At 38.7% G+C, this 21,004-nt stretch overlaps 1 protein-coding gene across 1 annotated transcript; it reads right to left on the bottom strand.

The window, feature by feature from the left end:
- On the bottom strand, positions 1-17,632 carry LOC103709071. The gene is made up of 9 exons (XM_039124833.1): positions 17,301-17,632; positions 16,571-17,069; positions 16,401-16,484; positions 13,340-13,449; positions 13,187-13,263; positions 2,189-2,261; positions 1,438-1,528; positions 1,304-1,366; positions 1-1,061 (listed from the first exon to the last, which is right to left on the bottom strand). The coding sequence occupies exons 2-9, from the start codon at positions 16,628-16,630 to the stop codon at positions 327-329; spliced, it is 1,293 nt and encodes a 430-aa protein (XP_038980761.1). The 5' UTR covers positions 16,631-17,069; positions 17,301-17,632; the 3' UTR covers positions 1-326.
- Between the last annotated feature and the right edge of the window lie 3,372 nt (positions 17,633-21,004).

Below are 21,004 nucleotides of genomic sequence, written 5' to 3'. Positions count from 1 at the left end.
TGAATGGTAACACTCCAATGTTGTATCCATTAGTTGTCCTACACCTCTCCACCTTTGCCCACTGTGCGAAATTACATGTCATAGCTCTGTCTCCTATAAGCCTGAACGATCGTTGCCGACAGGCACCATTCTGCAACACTATCCAACAAGCTAAATAAGAATTCCACTGCAAAACTCAAGCCCTAACTTCATGGCAATTGGCATTCCATGTACCATGGCAGATGCTTCAACAGCATGAGAGGATAGGAGGAAAAAATAAAAAATAAAAACCATCTTTCCAAAACCCTAGTGCAAGATGAAAATTAAGTTATAAAATCATACATTGGCTATTCCAAACTAGGTATCGAATGACTGCATGATCTTGCTTTAATTACTGATCTCTTCTCATCCTGCTTTCCTAGTTCAATAGAATTCTCCTTGTGCATATGGTTGTAACCCACTTCATCCTCATCACTGGCACTATCACCATCATCTTCACTGGATTTGCTTTCTGCTTTGTCACCTTCGCTGGACTCACTTTCTGCCTTGTTAACTACACTCAAATCTTTTTTACATTTGATTTCCTTGATTAACAAATTCTTGTTGGCTCCGGAATCAGCAACATCCACTCTATTCAATGATGGACTCTTCTGCAAACCGATTTCACTCTCCAATCCTGCACCTTTTACGGTAATCTCTGGAAACTCCAAAGGGTTATCATACCAACCATCAAAGAAAGAATTTAAGGTCATAAATCTGAGAACTTGCAACAGCTGTCTCTTGTCTCTCTTTATCTCAGCACTCAGAAGCTTCTGCAGAAGGGTTGGTTCCCTTTTCGTAACAGTGGGAGAAGAATCAGTGAATGCCTCACTTGTCAGATTCGGCTTTTTAGCATTCCTCTTAACCTGACCATTCCTGCCCCTCTTATTATTGTATTTGTTTGGAAATCGCTCAGTCACATGCTGTGTTTTCCTCTCATTTTCATTTTCAGGTAGGTTCTCGGGTTCAGAAAGATAACTGGGAGGTATTTCAGCAACTTCGACACCCAATTCTGCCTGTTTGGCTAAAACTTCCTTCGGTTGCTGCAAAAAGCAAAAATAGGTTGTTCAGCAATAAATTGCATGCGCCCAAAAGTTGTTTGTTGAAAAATAGAAACAGCATAATCCGCATAGGAGAATGAAAATGCCAATGATCACTTCAGTTCAATGGTTGAGCACCATTCCCTAGTAGGAGTAATAAGAATTTTCTAGCTCAGTACAGTGGACTCTGGCTGGCTGAATTAATTTGGGCCACAAGAAAGGTGAAAGAAGATGCATTGGAGTACCTGGCGGCATAGTTTGGCATCACCAGCAGCATCTTCATTACTTCTGCCGCTTCCAGTTAATTGCTGCAACATAAATATACTGTCTGACTGATTGTTTATGATGAAATGCATAATGCTCACTTAGTTTATATTACCTTCTCTATGTTGGCTCTGGTTGGAAAGTTCTTTCTACGTGCTTCACGCCACTGCCGGATTTCATTTTCAGTGTAGTTTACAGGAAGGTGCCTGCAAGAGAACTCATATAGCAACAAACAATTGAGAAAAATGAAAGGAAATATGTATGGTGGTTTGCAAACCAATAAAGGCATATTGAATTGCAAAATTGAAAATGGTATAAACATTAGTCAAGAGTTTGTAATTAAAGAATCAAGGCCTAACAAATGTTTAGCCTTTTGCAAGTTTGCAAGACACACAAACATGCATGTACAGACATGCAGATTCATGCATGCATGCAGTTTGATATGCATGTTCGCACTTGCACATGTGCACAAATGCACACACGCGCACTCTGAGGGAGGGAGGGGGCAATCTATCCACAACCCTGGGAATACTACTCTAACAGAACAGAAAGTAAGAAATTTCCATCACATTTTCCAATTATTTATTGCATATGAAATAATTTTAATTGATGAGCAAGTGTATCATATAATCACATTTCCCACTTGCAACAAGCTACCAGCATCTGCATGGCAGCAAACACCACCCTCTGGTTCGTGCCTCCACCATTCCCCACAACCCCTAATTCCCCACAATCTTTTCCCACCTCAACCTTTCCCCACCCACCTCTCTCCCTCCCTCCCTCTCTGAAATGTGCTAAAACTAGCATAAACAATTCATGGACTTCTTCAGCAATACTGATGAAATTACTAGACAGAAGATTGATACCTTTGGCTTCCAGCCCTAGCTGGTGTATTATAAATTGCAAGATGAGGTTTTCTTTCTCTCCAAGTGTCCTGTCCTGTTCAAAGCAATGCAATCAACAAAAGACAAAGATTTGATGTCAGAGACACTCATAGATAACTAAAACTATCCTGAAATACACCACAATCTGAACTCTCCAAATGTACAGGAAAAGCTTTGATGCAAAATGACAAGCACCACATCTACAGATTAGAACAATATCTTGTTAATGCCTGATCACGGCAACCTGCGTCACCAAGAAATAAGAACAGCAAACAGTTTTAAGTAATTTTGTTTTGTTTGATAAAAATTTAGTTAGGAAAGCTGATATTATTTAGTCCAACAAAAACAGAAATAAAAAGGCTGATACATTAGTTCAATGCTCTTATGTAGGTATATACGGTAAATGGTATTCCAGCAATTTGTGGTCAGTATAAATTTATGATATAAAAGTTTCAATAGTCTCCAGAAAATTGCTAGAACAATTAAATTGCACAGCCTGATCTTACATTATCTCAAGACGGTTCCGGGAACCTATTGGAAAGATAATGCTTTGATCTGATTTTTGACATTCTAAACAGAGCAAGGAAATAAATAAGCAAAAATTCATGCCCCCAAATAATTGTATACCTTAAGAATTCACTTTAGTTGTTTGCACAGCATAGAACATTATTCCACCCAAATATCAGAAGCTCAAAACTTTTCTAGAACTAATATTAGTACTGTCATCTGCGAAGCCAACTAGTCTATAAATGACAGGAATATGGAGAATTATAACAAATGCCCAGAAGGCATTCAATTAAACCCCTGATGCACGCTATCTCCTCTTGTGTGTTAAATTCTTTAAGTACTCTCCAACAAATGGGAACATAAACCCAGTTAGGCTTACCAAAACAAAAATCAACATGACATAGCTAGCTGGATTTTTGAACCATACACACACATGCACACAAGCATACGCACAAAAAGGAAAAAAGTCCTTATTTCCACCACTTACCTCACATCTTAACAGATGGCATCGCAGGAGCATATACTAATATGAAGAAGCTGAACAGCAAAAAATGTTTATCATAATGCATATGTTAGCATGCAAAAATCTAGAACTAAAACTACCCAATTAATCGTCTCTCTCACCTTCATTTAAGCATGATTTAACAGAATATCAAATTAAAATAATCTGATCACCATCCATCTCCTATCATCGTATCATCAGATTTCCTGAATGCTACAAATTTAAACAGGATGTTTTCCTTCTTCAAATTGCATGTGTGCAGTTGGAATGAGAAAACCTGCAGAGTGCAGACAAGGATGTAATTTTGGAAGATTTTCCGGTACCATGCACAGGATCTTATGGGCACATTCATTATCCTTCCCCTAATATTATTTATGTAATGTCCGGACCCAGAACCTACTAGGCCCAATAAGAAATGGGCCCAGTTAAGGGTTGGGCCCAAATTTCACTGTGGGCAGTGCTGTTATCATATTTAAAAAAAAAAAAAGAAATAAAAACGAAGGGATAAGACCGACAGGGAGGGGTGACCCTCACCCCTGCTGACAGCCGCTGCCGGCGCGCCGGAGACAAGGGGAGGCGGCGGCCAGTCCCGGAGCAGGAGGGAATGGAGAGGATGGGACCTCTTAGAGGGGGGTCTCATCCTCTAAATAATCAATTAAGCCTCTGCCGGCAACCCCAAATCACAGACCCCCCTAAACACCGAACGAGAGAAAGAGAGAGAGGGTTTGCCAACCTACTTCCGTCGCCGGAGGAGAGGCTCATGACTTCTTCCAAAAGCTAGGTAAGCCCCCTGCCTTCTCTCCTCCTGATTTATTCAAGATAATAAAGAAAGAAACAAAGACAGAAAGGAAGGGGAAGAAACAGGGCTCACCGCGTGCGGCCGCTCCCTTGGTCTGCCAGCAGCCGACGCCCGCGCCGACGGGATCAGCCGCAGGCGCGGCCGTGGGCTCAGCCGCAGGCGCGGCTGTGGACGCCGCGAGCTCGGCGGTGGCACTGCCGACTGTGGCTCGGCCTTCCCAAACCCCCCTTCTTCCTTCACAGGGGAAAATGGAGAGAGGAAGAGAGAGGGTTTGGGAGTAAGAGAGAGAGAGAATATGGGGTGGTGCCGGAGGGGAAGGACCAAAGAAAAGAAAGAAAGAAAGAAAGAGAGAGGAGGAAGAGGCCGTAGATCCGGCCGGAGGAGAAGAAGAAGACCGGGGAAGCCGAGAGCTCGGCCGCGGGCTCGGCCGGGGATGCCGTGGGGCTTGGCCGCGGACGCCGCCGGTCGTGGCCCGTCCCCCTCCGCTCGCCATCCTCCCCTCCGCTCGCCGTCCGGCCATCGTCGGAGAAGAGAGGAAGGGGGAGATCGGGAGAGAAGGAAGGAAAGAGAGGAGGAGGGGAGGAAGCTTCGGGAAGGAGAAGAAAAGAAAAAGGAGAAGAGAAGAGAAGAAAAGAAAAAGAAAAAGAAAAGAAAAGAAAGAAAATGAGAAGAGAAAAGAAAAGAGTGGGTTAACGGGCCGGAATCGGGTTCGGATCCGAAACACGTTAAGCCCAAATTAAATTGGGTCCGAATCCAATTAAGCTGAGTTGGTCTCAGCATACCTAATTGATTGTAAATCAGGCCCAATTCAAGCCCAATTTAACTGACAGAAGGTCGAATTGACCTTGGGCTAATCCTGACTCAGACCCAAATGAGCCACGTTGACCAAATCAGAGGACCCAATTGGCTAGAAAAGGTTGGACCCAATTATAAACGAGGCCCAATCCTTTAATTAAAAACCCAATCAACCCAGGTGGACCCAATCTGGTTTTAAATCGAATCCCAAAGGCTTCAAATTGGACTTGGGCTAAATCCTTGGATAGGACCCAAGCAAGTAAGTTCATAGTATGATGAACTAAGAAATTTTATAATAAATGAAGGGAGAATAATGTAATCCCTATGATGTTGTTTTAGGTGATTGAGGATTAGTCACCTGGACTTGAGCAATTTGGAAAGCGAATTGAGGTAAGTAATTTGTCTTAATCCTATCGTAGATCTTGTAATACGTTTTATAAGATGAACCAGTGTTTTTTTATACAATTTGAATTGTATGCATGATTAGTGAAGAATGTAAGTAACCTGTCCTAATCCTGTTATGGATCATATTATGTTATTAATGTTTCCTAAGCATTTATTTTAAGTATATATGTTTCATGCCTGATATGTTACAATGCATAAGTAACTTGCATGATCCCAGAAGCTATGGCTATGTATGCGACATGATGATACTGATATTTTAATCATGCATGTAAGTTTATAAAGTCTTAGTTAGCCAAGAGGCACTGTAACGGGCTCAAAGATGCTACTGATCGAATGCAACTGAGCTGGCCTTGCTAGTGGCCGAGAATAACTTCGCTGGCCTTGCTAGTGGCCGAGAATGACTAGCTGGCCCCGCCAGTGGCCGAATGGACTTCGTAGTAGCATCCGAGAGAAAAAGGACCACGGCATGCCGGGGGGCACGGTTTCATATGCATATATTATGAAAATTGTTGTGATTTGCACTACTGCTTTGTTTAAATCGCATACTTATTATGCCATGATGATTATTAGATAAACATGCATGTCAGCTTCTCAAAACCCTGATTTACATGTTTAGTCTACTGGTTGATCCGTTAGGATTATGCAGGATTACTTACTGAGCCGTGTAGCTCACATCTGTTTATGTTTCGCTTTCTTTCAGATCCTCACCACTGATAGCTGCCAGAGACACGTTAATTTGGTATTAGCGCTTCTTTCTTTTGGGGTAAAGCAAGTATATACTTTTGTGTATATAAACTACGTAGAAGCTCTGTATTTGGGTACTGACCAGCATGTTGTACTAGATGAATACACATGAAAAGATTTGGTTGGTTTGACTACCCTATTTCCCAGGTATGAGGCTGCGTGCTATTGTGGGCGGTAGTCGGCAATAGTACGGCCGTGTCACGGATCCGGATCCGGGGCGTGACATTTTCGTGGTATCAGAGCAATAGGTTAACCATGAGTAAAAATTTTAAGCTTTAATAAGGAAATGGGTAGTTAAGTCTCATTTAGTGAGATTCCGCATAACCGGAAAGGAAAGAAAAGATTTTATTGGTCGCATCATCGGTCTGTCACAAAAATTGCTTGACACAAATATTTTGATAGGTGACAAGGAGCAACAAAAAGAAAGATGTTAGGGCTAATACAAAACCATTCTAGGGGCATGATTGTGACAGGTATGGTATCAGAATTTAAGATTTAAGACTACTAAGGATTTTGGTGTTTTGAATCAGAATGCTAGCAAGCCATGCCAAAATAAGAATAAATTATTTTGGAGATTTCTCGATGGAGTAATTTGTATTTTGGATTATGATTAAAGTATATTTTGACTGATATTAAGTGGAGTACTAGCCATGGAATATTAAAGTACATTGTGATTATTTATGTATCAGTATATAGGTGATATTGGAAGTTTAACTTGGTACTGGGTACTGTGGATGATACTTCTAGTTTGAAGTTAATTATTTTGATGGCAGGATAGGGTTTATTCATAAGTTGTTTCAGGCTTGGACAAGGAAAGATATTTTTAATATTCTTCGAGGATAAAATCTGTATGACAAATTATGCAGGCAACTATTATATAGAAAGAAAGTATATTTGAGAAATGAGATCTAAGAGTTTCCCCTTTGTTTACTTGGAATGTGAAATATTAGATCTTTGCAAATTATAATGCAAGATTAATATTTCGATTGGAAGTCATTTAGTAAATTCTGAGAATAATTTTCAATGTTGAAGAATATTTTAGGCTCAAATATTCTACATTGGATAAAGTGCAGTAGTTTGTGATCCTGTGATAAATCAATTAAACAAATATTAGTTGATGTTTTGATAAAAAAAAAAAAGAGAGAGAATGATGATGACATGGGGTCATTAGGAAATGCGAGTGGAATCAGCAATAGAATTGATATGGGAACATGCCCAATAGCACATGATGTTGCAGGAGTTTGTATTTAGTGATCATGTTTGTAAGATTTGAAATAAATTATTTTATCTCTAATAGAGGGGCAATTATTAAATGCTTTCATTTATCACTAAGAAGCAAGTCTAAATTGTTTTATGAGGAAGGTGAAAAAAAAAAATTATGGATGATAATTCCACATATCATCGTCTAGTGGAAAGAGTACAATAGAAGAAGATTTTTAAATAGAGATCTTACAATAAAAGTATACATCCTTTTCTTTTAACGGGGATGTGAGATCCAGAATCACCTTCTAGCAATGCTAAAGTAGGGCAGATTATTGTTCATGCAATTTAAAGATACCTAATATAAGATTGGGATATTGAGAAATAATTTTCAGAAGTTTACACAATTTCGAGCTTAAAATGTCCTAAGATGATTTGAGAGCTTATCTCGTATTAGGAAAGAAGGCTTATTTTCAATGAATGAAGTTGTTGAAAATGTAAAATTCATTTTAAAGCGTTGTCGCTTATTTAAGAGGATCTTATGTTGGGGTACCCTTTCTTTGCTCGCTCATGGAAAAGTAAAAAAAAAAAGAAGTTTTGGCTAAGTAACATACGATCTAGATGGAGGAAAGATTTGAAGTGCAAATACAGATGAGGAATTAAATAGTTCTGTTTGTAGGCAAATAGTATGTTGATCAAAAGTTATTAGTGAATTCAAAGGATTTTGATGTTTTGAATCAGAGTGCGCAGCGAAAATATAGTGGTCTGAATTATTTATCTAAGTTGGTTAGAAGTGCGATTCCTTTAATTCGGAAAGTTTTGATCTGTTTTTTGGTGTAGTAGGATTTTTTCTTGATAAATAAAAAGAGAATGTTCTGATTTTGGATAGCACGGTGCTATCCTAGATTCTCCAGTTTTATGTCGTGCTAAGAAATTCTTAGCATCTTTTGACTAGAATTAATGGATCATCGATTTTGATCTCAGATCTGAAATATGCTGATATGAACCTCCGTCCTTCTAAATGTGAAGCTTGAATTTTTTTTAATTAATATCAACTCTCCATCTGATTAAAAGAAATTGAGGTTATCAGTAGACCATGATGAATTTCAATCAAGAGTGGACTAGAGTTGTTTATGATCCAATCTTGTGATAGATCGGGTAATCGAGAGCAGTTGATACTTTGACAAAGAAACTTGATCTTCTTATTCAGAATTAAGATGTTGATTTTATGAATAATCTGGAGAGAGAGCTGTATAATCTTCACCCGTGAGTTTTTCTATTATTGGTAACTCCCGGGAGAATCTTGGCATCTTAAATTTAGTATTAACGGATTGATGGTGCCTTGGTTGGGCTTAGACCTGAAATGTTCCCTACTCCTAGCTATGACATCTTCGATCTACCTATCTAAAAGGGGTTTGAAGTTTTGCTAGGATAAAAGTTGATCATAAAATTGTAGGCAAGGTTAAGAGAAGAAAGAAGATTATAGATTATGAAAAGTATTTGATGCTAATGCTCTCACCTATTTTTGTTAAGCCGATTACGATCTTTGTGTGGACTTAATCAAAAGCAATTAATTTCTCGGGCCAAGGATTATAGCATCTAAGGTGGGAAGATTAGTCTTCTTTTGGAAGAGATCAAAAGAACTCCTATATCATAAATAGAAGGGATCAAGTTTTGAGGTGCCATGATTTTGCCAAAATCTTATCAGCAAACATTTTAAGAGGGAGACTAACCGAGAACTAGAGGGTGACTCGATGGTTGAATACTTTTAAAGCCTGAACCTTAAGGTATGACTAATTTCGAGGACGAAATTATTTTAAGGGGGGTAGGATGTAATGTCCGGGCCCAGAACCTACTAGGCCCAATAAGAAATGGGCCCAGTTAAGGGTTGGGCCCAAATTTCACTGTGGGCAGTGCTGTTATCATATTTAAAAAAAAAAAAGAAATAAAAACGAAGGGATAAGACCGACAGGGAGGGGTGACCCTCACCCCTGCTGACAGCCGCTGCCGGCGCGCCGGAGACAAGGGGAGGCGGCGGCCAGTCCCGGAGCAGGAGGGAATGGAGAGGATGGGACCTCTTAGAGGGGGGTCTCATCCTCTAAATAATCAATTAAGCCTCTGCCGGCAACCCCAAATCACAGACCCCCCTAAACACCGAACGAGAGAAAGAGAGAGAGGGTTTGCCAACCTACTTCCGTCGCCGGAGGAGAGGCTCGTGACTTCTTCCAAAAGCTAGGTAAGCCCCCTGCCTTCTCTCCTCCTGATTTATTCAAGATAATAAAGAAAGAAACAAAGACAGAAAGGAAGGGGAAGAAACAGGGCTCACCGCGTGCGGCCGCTCCCTTGGTCTGCCAGCAGCCGACGCCCGCGCCGACGGGATCAGCCGCAGGCGCGGCCGTGGGCTCAGCCGCAGGCGCGGCTGTGGACGCCGCGAGCTCGGCGGTGGCACTGCCGACTGTGGCTCGGCCTTCCCAAACCCCCCTTCTTCCTTCACAGGGGAAAATGGAGAGAGAGGAAGAGAGAGGGTTTGGGAGTAAGAGAGAGAGAGAATATGGGGTGGTGCCGGAGGGGAAGGACCAAAGAAAAGAAAGAAAGAAAGAAAGAGAGAGGAGGAAGAGGCCGTAGATCCGGCCGGAGGAGAAGAAGAAGACCGGGGAAGCCGAGAGCTCGGCCGCGGGCTCGGCCGGGGATGCCGTGGGGCTTGGCCGCGGACGCCGCCGGTCGTGGCCCGTCCCCCTCCGCTCGCCATCCTCCCCTCCGCTCGCCGTCCGGCCATCGTCGGAGAAGAGAGGAAGGGGGAGATCGGGAGAGAAGGAAGGAAAGAGAGGAGGAGGGGAGGAAGCTTCGGGAAGGAGAAGAAAAGAAAAAGGAGAAGAGAAGAGAAGAAAAGAAAAAGAAAAAGAAAAGAAAAGAAAGAAAATGAGAAGAGAAAAGAAAAGAGTGGGTTAACGGGCCGGAATCGGGTTCGGATCCGAAACACGTTAAGCCCAAATTAAATTGGGTCCGAATCCAATTAAGCTGAGTTGGTCTCAGCATACCTAATTGATTGTAAATCAGGCCCAATTCAAGCCCAATTTAACTGACAGAAGGTCGAATTGACCTTGGGCTAATCCTGACTCAGACCCAAATGAGCCACGTTGACCAAATCAGAGGACCCAATTGGCTAGAAAAGGTTGGACCCAATTATAAACGAGGCCCAATCCTTTAATTAAAAACCCAATCAACCCAGGTGGACCCAATCTGGTTTTAAATCGAATCCCAAAGGCTTCAAATTGGACTTGGGCTAAATCCTTGGATAGGACCCAAGCAAGTAAGTTCATAGTATGATGAACTAAGAAATTTTATAATAAATGAAGGGAGAATAATGTAATCCCTATGATGTTGTTTTAGGTGATTGAGGATTAGTCACCTGGACTTGAGCAATTTGGAAAGCGAATTGAGGTAAGTAATCTGTCTTAATCCTATCGTAGATCTTGTAATACGTTTTATAAGATGAACCAGTGTTTTTTTATACAATTTGAATTGTATGCATGATTAGTGAAGAATGTAAGTAACCTGTCCTAATCCTGTTATGGATCATATTATGTTATTAATGTTTCCTAAGCATTTATTTTAAGTATATATGTTTCATGCCTGATATGTTACAATGCATAAGTAACTTGCATGATCCCAGAAGCTATGGCTATGTATGCGACATGATGATACTGATATTTTAATCATGCATGTAAGTTTATAAAGTCTTAGTTAGCCAAGAGGCACTGTAACGGGCTCAAAGATGCTACTGATCGAATGCAACTGAGCTGGCCTTGCTAGTGGCCGAGAATAACTTCGCTGGCCTTGCTAGTGGCCGAGAATGACTAGCTGGCCCCGCCAGTGGCCGAATGGACTTCGTAGTAGCATCCGAGAGAAAAAGGACCACGGCATGCCGGGGGGCACGGTTTCATATGCATATATTATGAAAATTGTTGTGATTTGCACTACTGCTTTGTTTAAATCGCATACTTATTATGCCATGATGATTATTAGATAAACATGCATGTCAGCTTCTCAAAACCCTGATTTACATGTTTAGTCTACTGGTTGATCCGGTAGGATTATGCAGGATTACTTACTGAGCCGTGTAGCTCACATCTGTTTATGTTTCGCTTTCTTTCAGATCCTCACCACTGATAGCTGCCAGAGACACGTTAATTTGGTATTAGCGCTTCTTTCTTTTGGGGTAAAGCAAGTATATACTTTTGTGTATATAAACTACGTAGAAGCTCTGTATTTGGGTACTGACCAGCATGTTGTACTAGATGAATACACATGAAAAGATTTGGTTGGTTTGACTACCCTATTTCCCAGGTATGAGGCTGCGTGCTATTGTGGGCGGTAGTCGGCAATAGTACGGCCGTGTCACGGATCCGGATCCGGGGCGTGACAATTTACTTACAGAAGCAGGAAGCCAAGGATATATTATATGGACACCAGATTGGCTTTCTATCCGATGCTTAAACAAAGTTTTGAACATCCAACCTATAATGCAAAGTCAGTTCTATGGGCTGACCACTTCATTCTGGAGGGAGACTCTTCTACTCTGATTAGATGGGTGATGAGGCCGTGGCAAGCTAGAGCTCACCTTCTACTTATGGACATTTGGAGGATGGTCGGGGAATTAGCCTCCTTCCATGCAGATCACGTTTATCAAGAGGCCAACAGTGCTGCAGACTGGGTGGTGGCCTATGTTGCTGAACACACTGAGGCAGTAGTCTAGAAGGGCAACTCCGCTATTCCAGTCCAATTTAGGGATATTCTGCTGTCTGATTTTCTTAAATGAATCTACAGTAAATATGCATGAATCTCTGGCCTACCAAAAAAAAAAATCCAACCCAAAATAGTTAATGATGAGCTTATAAAAAAATCTAAAAAAGTTTACAATTTTGGGAATTAAGTTCAAAAGTTTGGTAATTATGGTTTCATATACTTACTAGAAAAATTTAAATTTTGCTACGCATCTGATATTAGCATGGCATGATAACAGAAGAATCCAAGAACAGGGATGAAAGGACAAGAATTGTAAATGTGATGGCAACCCAAAGTATAAGGTAAAGAGTGACTCTAGCAGATCAAAGAATTTGAGGCTAGTGCAGGAGGAGCAGTGCCACAAAAAAACAGGCAAGGCAAAAAATAGTAAATCAAATAAATTAGGCAGAATTTAAGAGAAGAACCACGAATTCTTGTAGCTTCCAATAGATAGTGATACAATTTAATCTCATATTCAAGAGAAACATGGTAATACAGGGACATCAAGGTTAGTGTTGCAAGTCCATGGTGACATTTCTGGAAAGGCTTAGAAGACCTTTGTTTTGGTCCTCATGATTAGGGTAAAGCTTGAGAGTCCTTCCAAAATCCAAACCATTATGAGTTTCAGTGTCTCTTCAAGGAATTCAAAAATCTTCCAAACTAACTTCCTATTTATCAAGCAGCTCATGAATTTCATCATAATGACTCATCCCACCAGGCACTACCAATCCATTTATTGGAGAACTCTTGGTCTGTAACCCAAGTGCAATTGAGAAAGAGAGGTGAAGTTTTGATCGTTTAAAAGGATCCACCAATGCTTTATGTAATGTAATTCAGGACATGTATATGAGTCCATGTAATTGCAAAAATAAACAATGGCCTGTTGCTACCTCTCGATGCTTGCTCCCCAGGTTCATACAAACTCAACAATACAGTAATTTGACGTTACATATATCATGCTTATGTGATATAACAATTTTGATCAGAAAAGTATCTCGATTAATCTATATTATACTATAAGTGCATGGTTTGAGTATTTCAACAATAGTACCATAGATTAAAAGCTTAAAAGTTTATTACTAAGGAGCATGCAGCATTGTACCATATAAAGTTTACAATCTCATTAGCCCTTCCATCATATTGCTTACACTTGATAGATATTAAAGCAGCATGCTTTGAGATTATGACAACAATTATTATAAAAAATAGCAAAATTAATGTTGCAAAATGCAATAGGAATGACCTCTTCCACCAGGCTTATTAAATGGCCTCTGACTTCCATTTGCACTTTTTGAATGATGAAATTGAGATTTCTGAAATCTGCAAATATTAAGACAAATTTCAGATGGAAGCTCTAGAAGCAACAGACTGAAATAAATCTAAAAGGCAGGTAGACCTCATATATGATGATTCTATTTCTCCATATCCACGTAGATTTCTTGTAAAGTTCTTACGAGCAGAATTTTCGGCGAGGACATTTGTTTCACCATCTTCAGCAGAATTCACCTACAATGGAAATTCACACACAAAACACAAAGATGAGGAAAAATAGAGCTGTCCTGGATATCTACTAGATTTGTCAGCAACCCGATACAGGAAAAACAAAGGCTTAATTCAGCCGAAAGTGACAGCAACAAATTCATAGCAGATTTTTTCACTTAAGAAAAAAGAAATTACAACAAATACAGTGGAGAAGTATATATTTTTTAAAGGGTATAGAAATATGATGCATCATTCCTAATTTGATTATATATATCCACAGTCTTTGTCCAAGCTCTTTGATATTAAAAAAAGATAAAAAATAAATTATGTCTCATAGTTTGTGATGTAATTTGATTATATATATCCACAGTCTTTGTCCAAGCTCTTTGATATTAAAAAAAAGATAAAAAATAAATTATGTCTCATAGTTTGTGATGTGCTCCTCTGCCTCCTTCCAAAATCTTAGGCCTCCAATTGAAATTGAGACAAAGGACATAGTGGTGAAACTCAAAACTGACAGTGGTGAAGAGATAGAGAATTTGCCTTGAAAATAATTTACACGATTGATGATCAATTCAGATTACATATCGTGGATCTCTAGTATAACAACAACTAAGGGCTTAAATCCCCATATCAGCTACCATACCAGTCTAATTCCGGGTCAATATCATGCCAAGAAGCTACTATCCCGACTCTTGGGATAGTTCGGTGTCTCAGTACGATACTAGGATGCATTTTCCATTTTTTATATATTTTTAAACCTTTTCTTCTTCTAAATGAATTTGTAATAAATATTTCAATATTTTTAGTCTTTACACAGGGGCTTGAGTCAATCGTAGGGTATACAGTGCCAAATTTGGGTAGCCTCCTCTCTCTCTCTCTCTAAGTCTAAGACCCTCCTGTGATTGAAGAAGGGGAAAGAGAGTAGCAAGGGGTCCACAAGCTCTCCTTATTTCAAAACAAAGAGACCCAAGTAGGTTCCAGTTGGTAGTGACCAAACTGACTATGGTACCTGCATGTCCTTGTTGGTACCAACTAAGCAAGCGTGATGTCTCGGTTCACACCCAAACTGGTGTCCAGCACCTATTCCATGGACTATCGGGTCCTTGATCCTTGATAACAACTCTAACGGACCTTGTCTAGCCATTCTCCTACGATGTTCGCAAGATGATGGATGATTGAAAACTGATTATGCCTTTGATCGGTTGCCCATCTAATGGTCTGAATTGCAATGGCAAATTATCATGCATTAAGACGATTCCAATATCAAAGAGATAACATTGTTAGCTTTAAACACTCTAATGGTAACTGCGGTGAAAGGATTAAGGCAATATTCAACATGAGTTGACAGTCAGCTACTAGATGAAGATGAGTTACAGGGAAGCTGAAAGCAAAGATGCAAAAGTGGAGAAACTAGAGCCACCTAAATGGCAAACCAGATTGTTGAAAGCTGGAGAAGCTACATAAGAACTGCTTAAAAATTCCAATAGCTTTCAAAAGTATTTAAGAAATGTTTTTTTAAATGAAATTCCCTTACTTTTATGAAACACGCATACAAAATAGGATAGTTGTAAATTCTTTAGGTTAAAATGAATTCATGTTATTATCCTTCATTTAGTAAACAAAAGAAAGTCATCTAAATGAAATAACACGACTAGCATCTAATACCTTGACTAGCATGACAAGCTCTGCGAAAAACAAAGCACTAGGTGATATTAGGAAGAGAGCTCTTAAAAGAAAGAAGATGGGGTCTTAGAAACTGGTTAAGCAAAGGGGATGAATTTTCAAGCCTTAGTTAGCTCTAGCTGAAACTTTTATTGATTATTTTGCTTCTTAGTCTCACTTTGGGATCATTTCTTTGTTTCTTTAAGTATATTTGGGCAACTGGCAAGGATTTAATTACAGATACGTACTGATTCATATCGACAAGTTGCCAATACTGGTATACCCAATGTACCAGTATGGTATCAGCAAATGATATTTAACCTTTACTTCCATATCTTAGCACCAAGAGGCATATGGTGCATTTGTCACTACTGCACTATACCGGTCCGAACGGCACGGATAAGGTAACGACTTTAAAGTTTTACCCTTGTTAACTGGTATTGCTTCTATATCATTTCTTTCATTTTTGAGTCCAAAGGGATCATGACTAGCATTTCTCATTTGTCTGAATTACTCATTTTAGCAATACCATAGACAATCCAAGTCTCATCATAAGTATACCCAAACAAATATTTAGGTTCCAAGTCTTAAAAGATAAGATTAGATGAAGAAAAAGACAACTTCAATACATTTTATTTGTCAATTCAGCAAAAAATCAAGAAAAAGGGAGAATGCTGGAAACATATGATTTCCACATATAGTTGGTTTCACTCTAAATTTTTAAGTACAGGATAGAAATGAAATGCATGTTTATTAAGATGTGGCAAGTAATTGCCTGGAAGAAGAAGTTAAATACTTAAAGTTCTATGTAATTTAATCAAAGAAATTAAAATAAGGTTAACTTTTCCTAGATGTCGATCTTTGGTGTGGTTGGATAAATTTTGTGCAGAGAAAGAAAAGAAAAGAGTTCAGTAACCCATTCCTTAAAGTTCTATGCAGTTTGATCGATATTCAATGTTTAAGTAACAAATTTGAAAGTTTGAATAACAAAGCAATGAACATATTACACACACAAAGAAAAACAAAAAGAAGAAAATTAATTTTATAACAAGTCATGTCACGTTAGCAGTAATATGAAGTTGAGATGGCCAAATTTTACTAGCAAAGTCTTGCAATTTCACATAAAAGGAAAGTTGAACAAAACAAAGAAAAGGGGAGTTTCTTTTCCATTCACCCGGTATTGATGACATAAGAGATAATCAACAGCACAATGAAACAAGAAATTGAGATTACCATATCAAACAACAAATACAATGCTCCTACTTTTGCATTCTTTATTCCAAAATAATCACAGGATAGACCATAACTACCTGCGGCTGCTGGTGCCCACTTTGTTGCATATCCTTCCCATTCTGATGATTCTGCATCGGGCTTCGGGTGATAGGCTTGCCAATCTAATGGACACTATCTTTCTTGGCATCAACAGATAATTTCACTTTACCGATAGTATTTGAAATATTCACAGCCATATGAAGATTACCAACAAAGCCTGGGTTGTTAGAGCCTGTAGGACGAGAGGATGGAGGAATGCTGAGAGCATTGATCCGATTCCTTTGCATCATTAGATTTTGCAAATGAACCTGCTCATTCGGCAGACCCACAATCTGGTTGATGTTCCGAGGCAGATTATTGGCCAAAAAGGTGCTGCCCGGTTGCAATGAAGCAAGAAAGTTCAGATTTTGCTGCCTGAGCAGATGCAATGCCATAACCTGATTCAAAGTTCCCACGGCCTGATTCACACCAAATGGCCCCGGTAGTGGAAGAACACCCATCTGATTATTCTGGGCCAGGGGAGGCACGTCGGTGCCATTCGACAAGGAAGGACAAGGCATCGAAAGAGGCCAGTTCCGCATGCCCATGGGGTTTCCGCTGAAATTTCCCAAATTGGAACTTTGATTATTGAAATTAGCCATCGGTGGAGTTGGAAATCGAGGGTTTAGGCCTTGAGATGGGAATTGAGTAGGGTTTAACAGCATCGCCTGTTTTAATTACAAGAAGGTTTATTGACATTAAAATAAAAGCACAAGACACATCTTTGGGCCAGATTATAGAAGGGCTGATAATTAGTTAATGCAAAAGAAAAAAAAAACACTCTTTTTTGTGATGTCTTCTTTTCTTAGTATATTCGGATAGGTTTCTCTTCCCCTTCTTCCCGCGAAACAGAGAAAAAAGAGAGAGAATGAATGAAAGAAAGACTTCAAAAAGTTTACCTGTTGGACAGGTTGATTGGCGCTTCCATGCGATTGGATTTGATTGGGGAGAGAGGGGAAGAAGGGATGCATCTCTTGTCGGGGTTTCTCTGAGGAGAGGAACAATAACCCTAGCAATGCAGAGTGGCGAAGAGGAGAGGCGAGAGGAAAGGGTAACGGAAGAGTGCTTGTCTTTTTTCTGGTAGAAACCGGAAGGATTGGAAAAAAGAGTCAGGAACTGAGGGTGGAGTTTGGTGGGGAGTTCTTCCTCTCGCGTTGTTGGAAGAGAAAAGTCTAGGACGAGGTCTCCCGCCGGCCGCCGGAGAGAAGCCACCAGGAGAGGTTTAGCGTAGGGTTTTAGAAATATATAAAATTATAAGGTGTTTTATATATAAGCTTCCAAACACTGTTACGTGGAGGTGGTGGTGATTTTAGATCATTATAACTAAATTATTTGGGATAAATTAAATATTTATAAATAATATATTTTGTATTCTACAAAAATTCAAGACCACCCATCATATAATACCCAAACTATTCTTGATAATTTCCATAAAAATATATTTATTAATCATATAAAATATATTATAATAAAATATTAACATATTTATTAATATATTAATTAGTAATATATTTCATATAAAATATTTATGAATCCTATAAATTATTAATCATATAAAACATAATTAATTGTTATCATAAAAATAAAATTTTTATTTATACTTATAGTATATTATTTTGATACTAACATATATTTTGATAAGGAAAATAGGGCAAATAGAAATGATATATTAAATAATTTCATTCATATAAATATAAAGTATAGTAATATATTTCTATTATATTTTTTAAATTATTATTAAATAATAATATGACAATAATATGATTAATAATATATTATAATATAATATATGTAATATCAAAAAAATATAATATAATGTATATAATATTGATATAATATATTAACAGTATATTGGTATACCTATTTTTTTGCTAAACTGAAGGGAATTTTAATCTAAAACCGCCATCTTGGGTGATCTTAGATACCAACTTCAAAGAGAGGTATTTTATCACTAAGTTGATCGGTGATTTAAAGAATGGAGATGATTTGGGATCACTGCCATGTAGAATTATCTACAACTAAATACAGTGGTCTTATTACATCCATCTATATCATCCTTGATCTTTGGACAGTCATCTGATACCAAATTCCCCTTCTAAATACACCGTTACTATTACATTATAATTTTACTCTTCTAATTTCTATAGATTGGAAAAAATAATACTTCCACCTAAATATCCTGCATTTTGGAGTACTTATAAACTATAGACAAATTACGATAGTATTTTTTTTTTCTTTTTTGACAAATTCTTTGTTCGAACTAGCTATCTTAATGTTGAAGGTCACTTACTACAAAAAAATATTGAAGGTCACAAGACAATGATTAGTATCCTCAGACAAGAGTACACTGTTTAAATATTTATTTCGACAGAGGCATTGTTTAAATATTTTACAATTCAAAAAGATATTATAACTGCACATTTTATTCTTTTCTCTTACTCTTTCTCAAGATTTTTAGACTAGGTAAAGGTTCCATATTCCTCGTCACCCTCGAAGCTTTTTCCCTTCCATTTGTTCCTTCTGTATGTCAAATGCTTTAAGGACTTTTAGCAGACGGATGCCCCAAATGAAAAAATATAACGGCTAGATAGATTAGAACTCATGTTCTGGAGACCTGATTTCTGGCATTTTCTTATAACAGTGTCAAGCATTGCGATGATTCTATCTGATCAATTTAAAACCAAAGTACCTATTTTCCTATTTTGAGCCTGTCTGATACAATAGATCACTTCACCAATTGCCACCCAATGACATTTGCAAAGATTTTGATAGAGAAATTCTAGCACCAATGCTTTGTGGAAGTTCAAAGTTTCTCATGCAATGCATGTACTGGCCACAGGGATGAAAACAAGCAGAAGATAAACCAAATAACAGAGTTGCTTTTGACAGCCTCGAGCTGGTTGATTTATGTGGTCAGCTTGCTTTAGTATGCATTTCACGGCAGGGCGTCTGACATTGTGGCACGCTAATCATAAGAGATAGGGAAAAAGCATAGCCTGCTATCTCTATCACAAATTTGCACCTCCTCCGGGGCCATTAACACCCCTTCCATAAGCTCTGATCAGCACTTTGACTACCACAGGTGAGATTTCTTGGATTCTTCTTCCATTCAAACCATTTTAAATCTTTGTCAGTAGTTCCGAAAATGCTTTGCCACCATCCCAACTATTAGAATAATTTTAGAGATCACGCAACAACTTACATTACTCATAATATTTTTCTTTATCAACGTGATTCTGTATAAACCTATATTAATTTCCTTTGTTAGTAGAATCTTCTTAGAGTAATTTTAGAAATTATATGACAACATATATCAACCTATATTATTTTCCATGTATGGAGCCTATACACGAGTATATATAACCCCTAAGATATACGGAATATATGAAAAAGTAATACAGAAAAATAAAATCACTTTTCTCTTTCCCGTTTTCTTTTATCTTCCTCTTCTTTTCCAAATATTTCAACACCAAAGATTGTGTCAGGAGCAAGCCAGAACCCATCAAGAAGTAGGGGCTGCGGCAGGACTTATAAAATTACTCACACCTTGGTGCAGCAATCCCATAAAATTGGCTTTAGTGCACAACTGATGCCTGTTTTTCAATGCAAGTATGACGACAATGAGATGAAGTCATTTGTCACCTCAGGATGCACCTGGAGAATGTCTTCACCAGCACTTCCTCATGCAAAAGTATTGCCACGAAAAGGTGCAACAGGGCCCTGGGAAGGTAAATTCCTGCCAAGATCACTATATCACTTCAGATTTCAGCAAACAGAATTGCTGTTATATAAACCATAAGGATGTCAAGACAGCTTACAGCAACTGAGAACTTGGTGCTTGCCCCGCCACGTATGCCAGCCCTCCTGGAAATGGTGGAAAACCAAGTGATGTTAGAAGCATGATATGCCGCGATTAAAAAGCAGCACTAGAAACTTACCTTCAGCCCAGGAAGGTTCGTAATGTCATGGCAGAATTCTGACTTCTGAGGTAACCGTGGTTGAGCTAAGCCATCGATGTAATCAGTAGGTAACCATGGATTTGGTAAGGCTGCTTCTAAAGAGCTTATGTCCAAGAACTATAAAAGAAACTTTGTTAGGTCCAAGCCTGAATTACTCGTGATGCATTCCACGAGCTCACGTTCAGGACAAGCTTCAGTAACTTAAGTAGTATGTGCATGTAATCAGCCTATGCTGGAACACAGCACTACAGCTGCTGCAATTAAAATCATCGAAGCTGGATTGGTTCTTCTGGATTGGGCATCAGACTGTTGAGTAACTAGAGACGATCTAACACAAGTCTAAGTGAGGACAAATATTCACTAAGAAGTGGTGTATTGAATGAATACTGAGCAGAGAGCACAAAATACAATAAGCTGGTTGGCAATCATTAGAAACGAACAAACAATGGCAAAAATAATTGAAAAAACATCTGCAACAAATTCAAAATTGCATTCAGGAAAACTACTACATCCAAACAAACAAATAAAGGCAAGCAATCAATAAAATACCATAAAATGACCTACGGCCACTACAAACAAGCAATTTGCATTCAAAAACAATAAATCATTTTTTGAGGACAACCTTATAAGGCATTCAGGAGAAT

The sequence above is a fragment of the Phoenix dactylifera genome, chromosome 3 (assembly GCF_009389715.1).
Source record: "Phoenix dactylifera cultivar Barhee BC4 chromosome 3, palm_55x_up_171113_PBpolish2nd_filt_p, whole genome shotgun sequence".
NCBI lineage: Eukaryota > Viridiplantae > Streptophyta > Magnoliopsida > Arecales > Arecaceae > Phoenix > Phoenix dactylifera.
This window is presented reverse-complemented; position numbering and strand designations above follow the sequence as displayed.

Excerpts from the sequence above, each read along its gene's own strand:
- LOC103709071 (XM_039124833.1), bottom strand. The coding sequence starts at position 16,630 with ATGCTCTCAGCATTCCTCCATCCTCTCGTCCTACAGGCTCTAACAACC. Across the intron at positions 13,264-13,339 it reads ATAGAATCATCATATATGAG|ATTTCAGAAATCTCAATTTC; the intron begins GTCTACCTGCCT and ends TAATATTTGCAG. Across the intron at positions 1,367-1,437 it reads CCAGAGCCAACATAGAGAAG|CAATTAACTGGAAGCGGCAG; the intron begins GTAATATAAACT and ends TTTATGTTGCAG.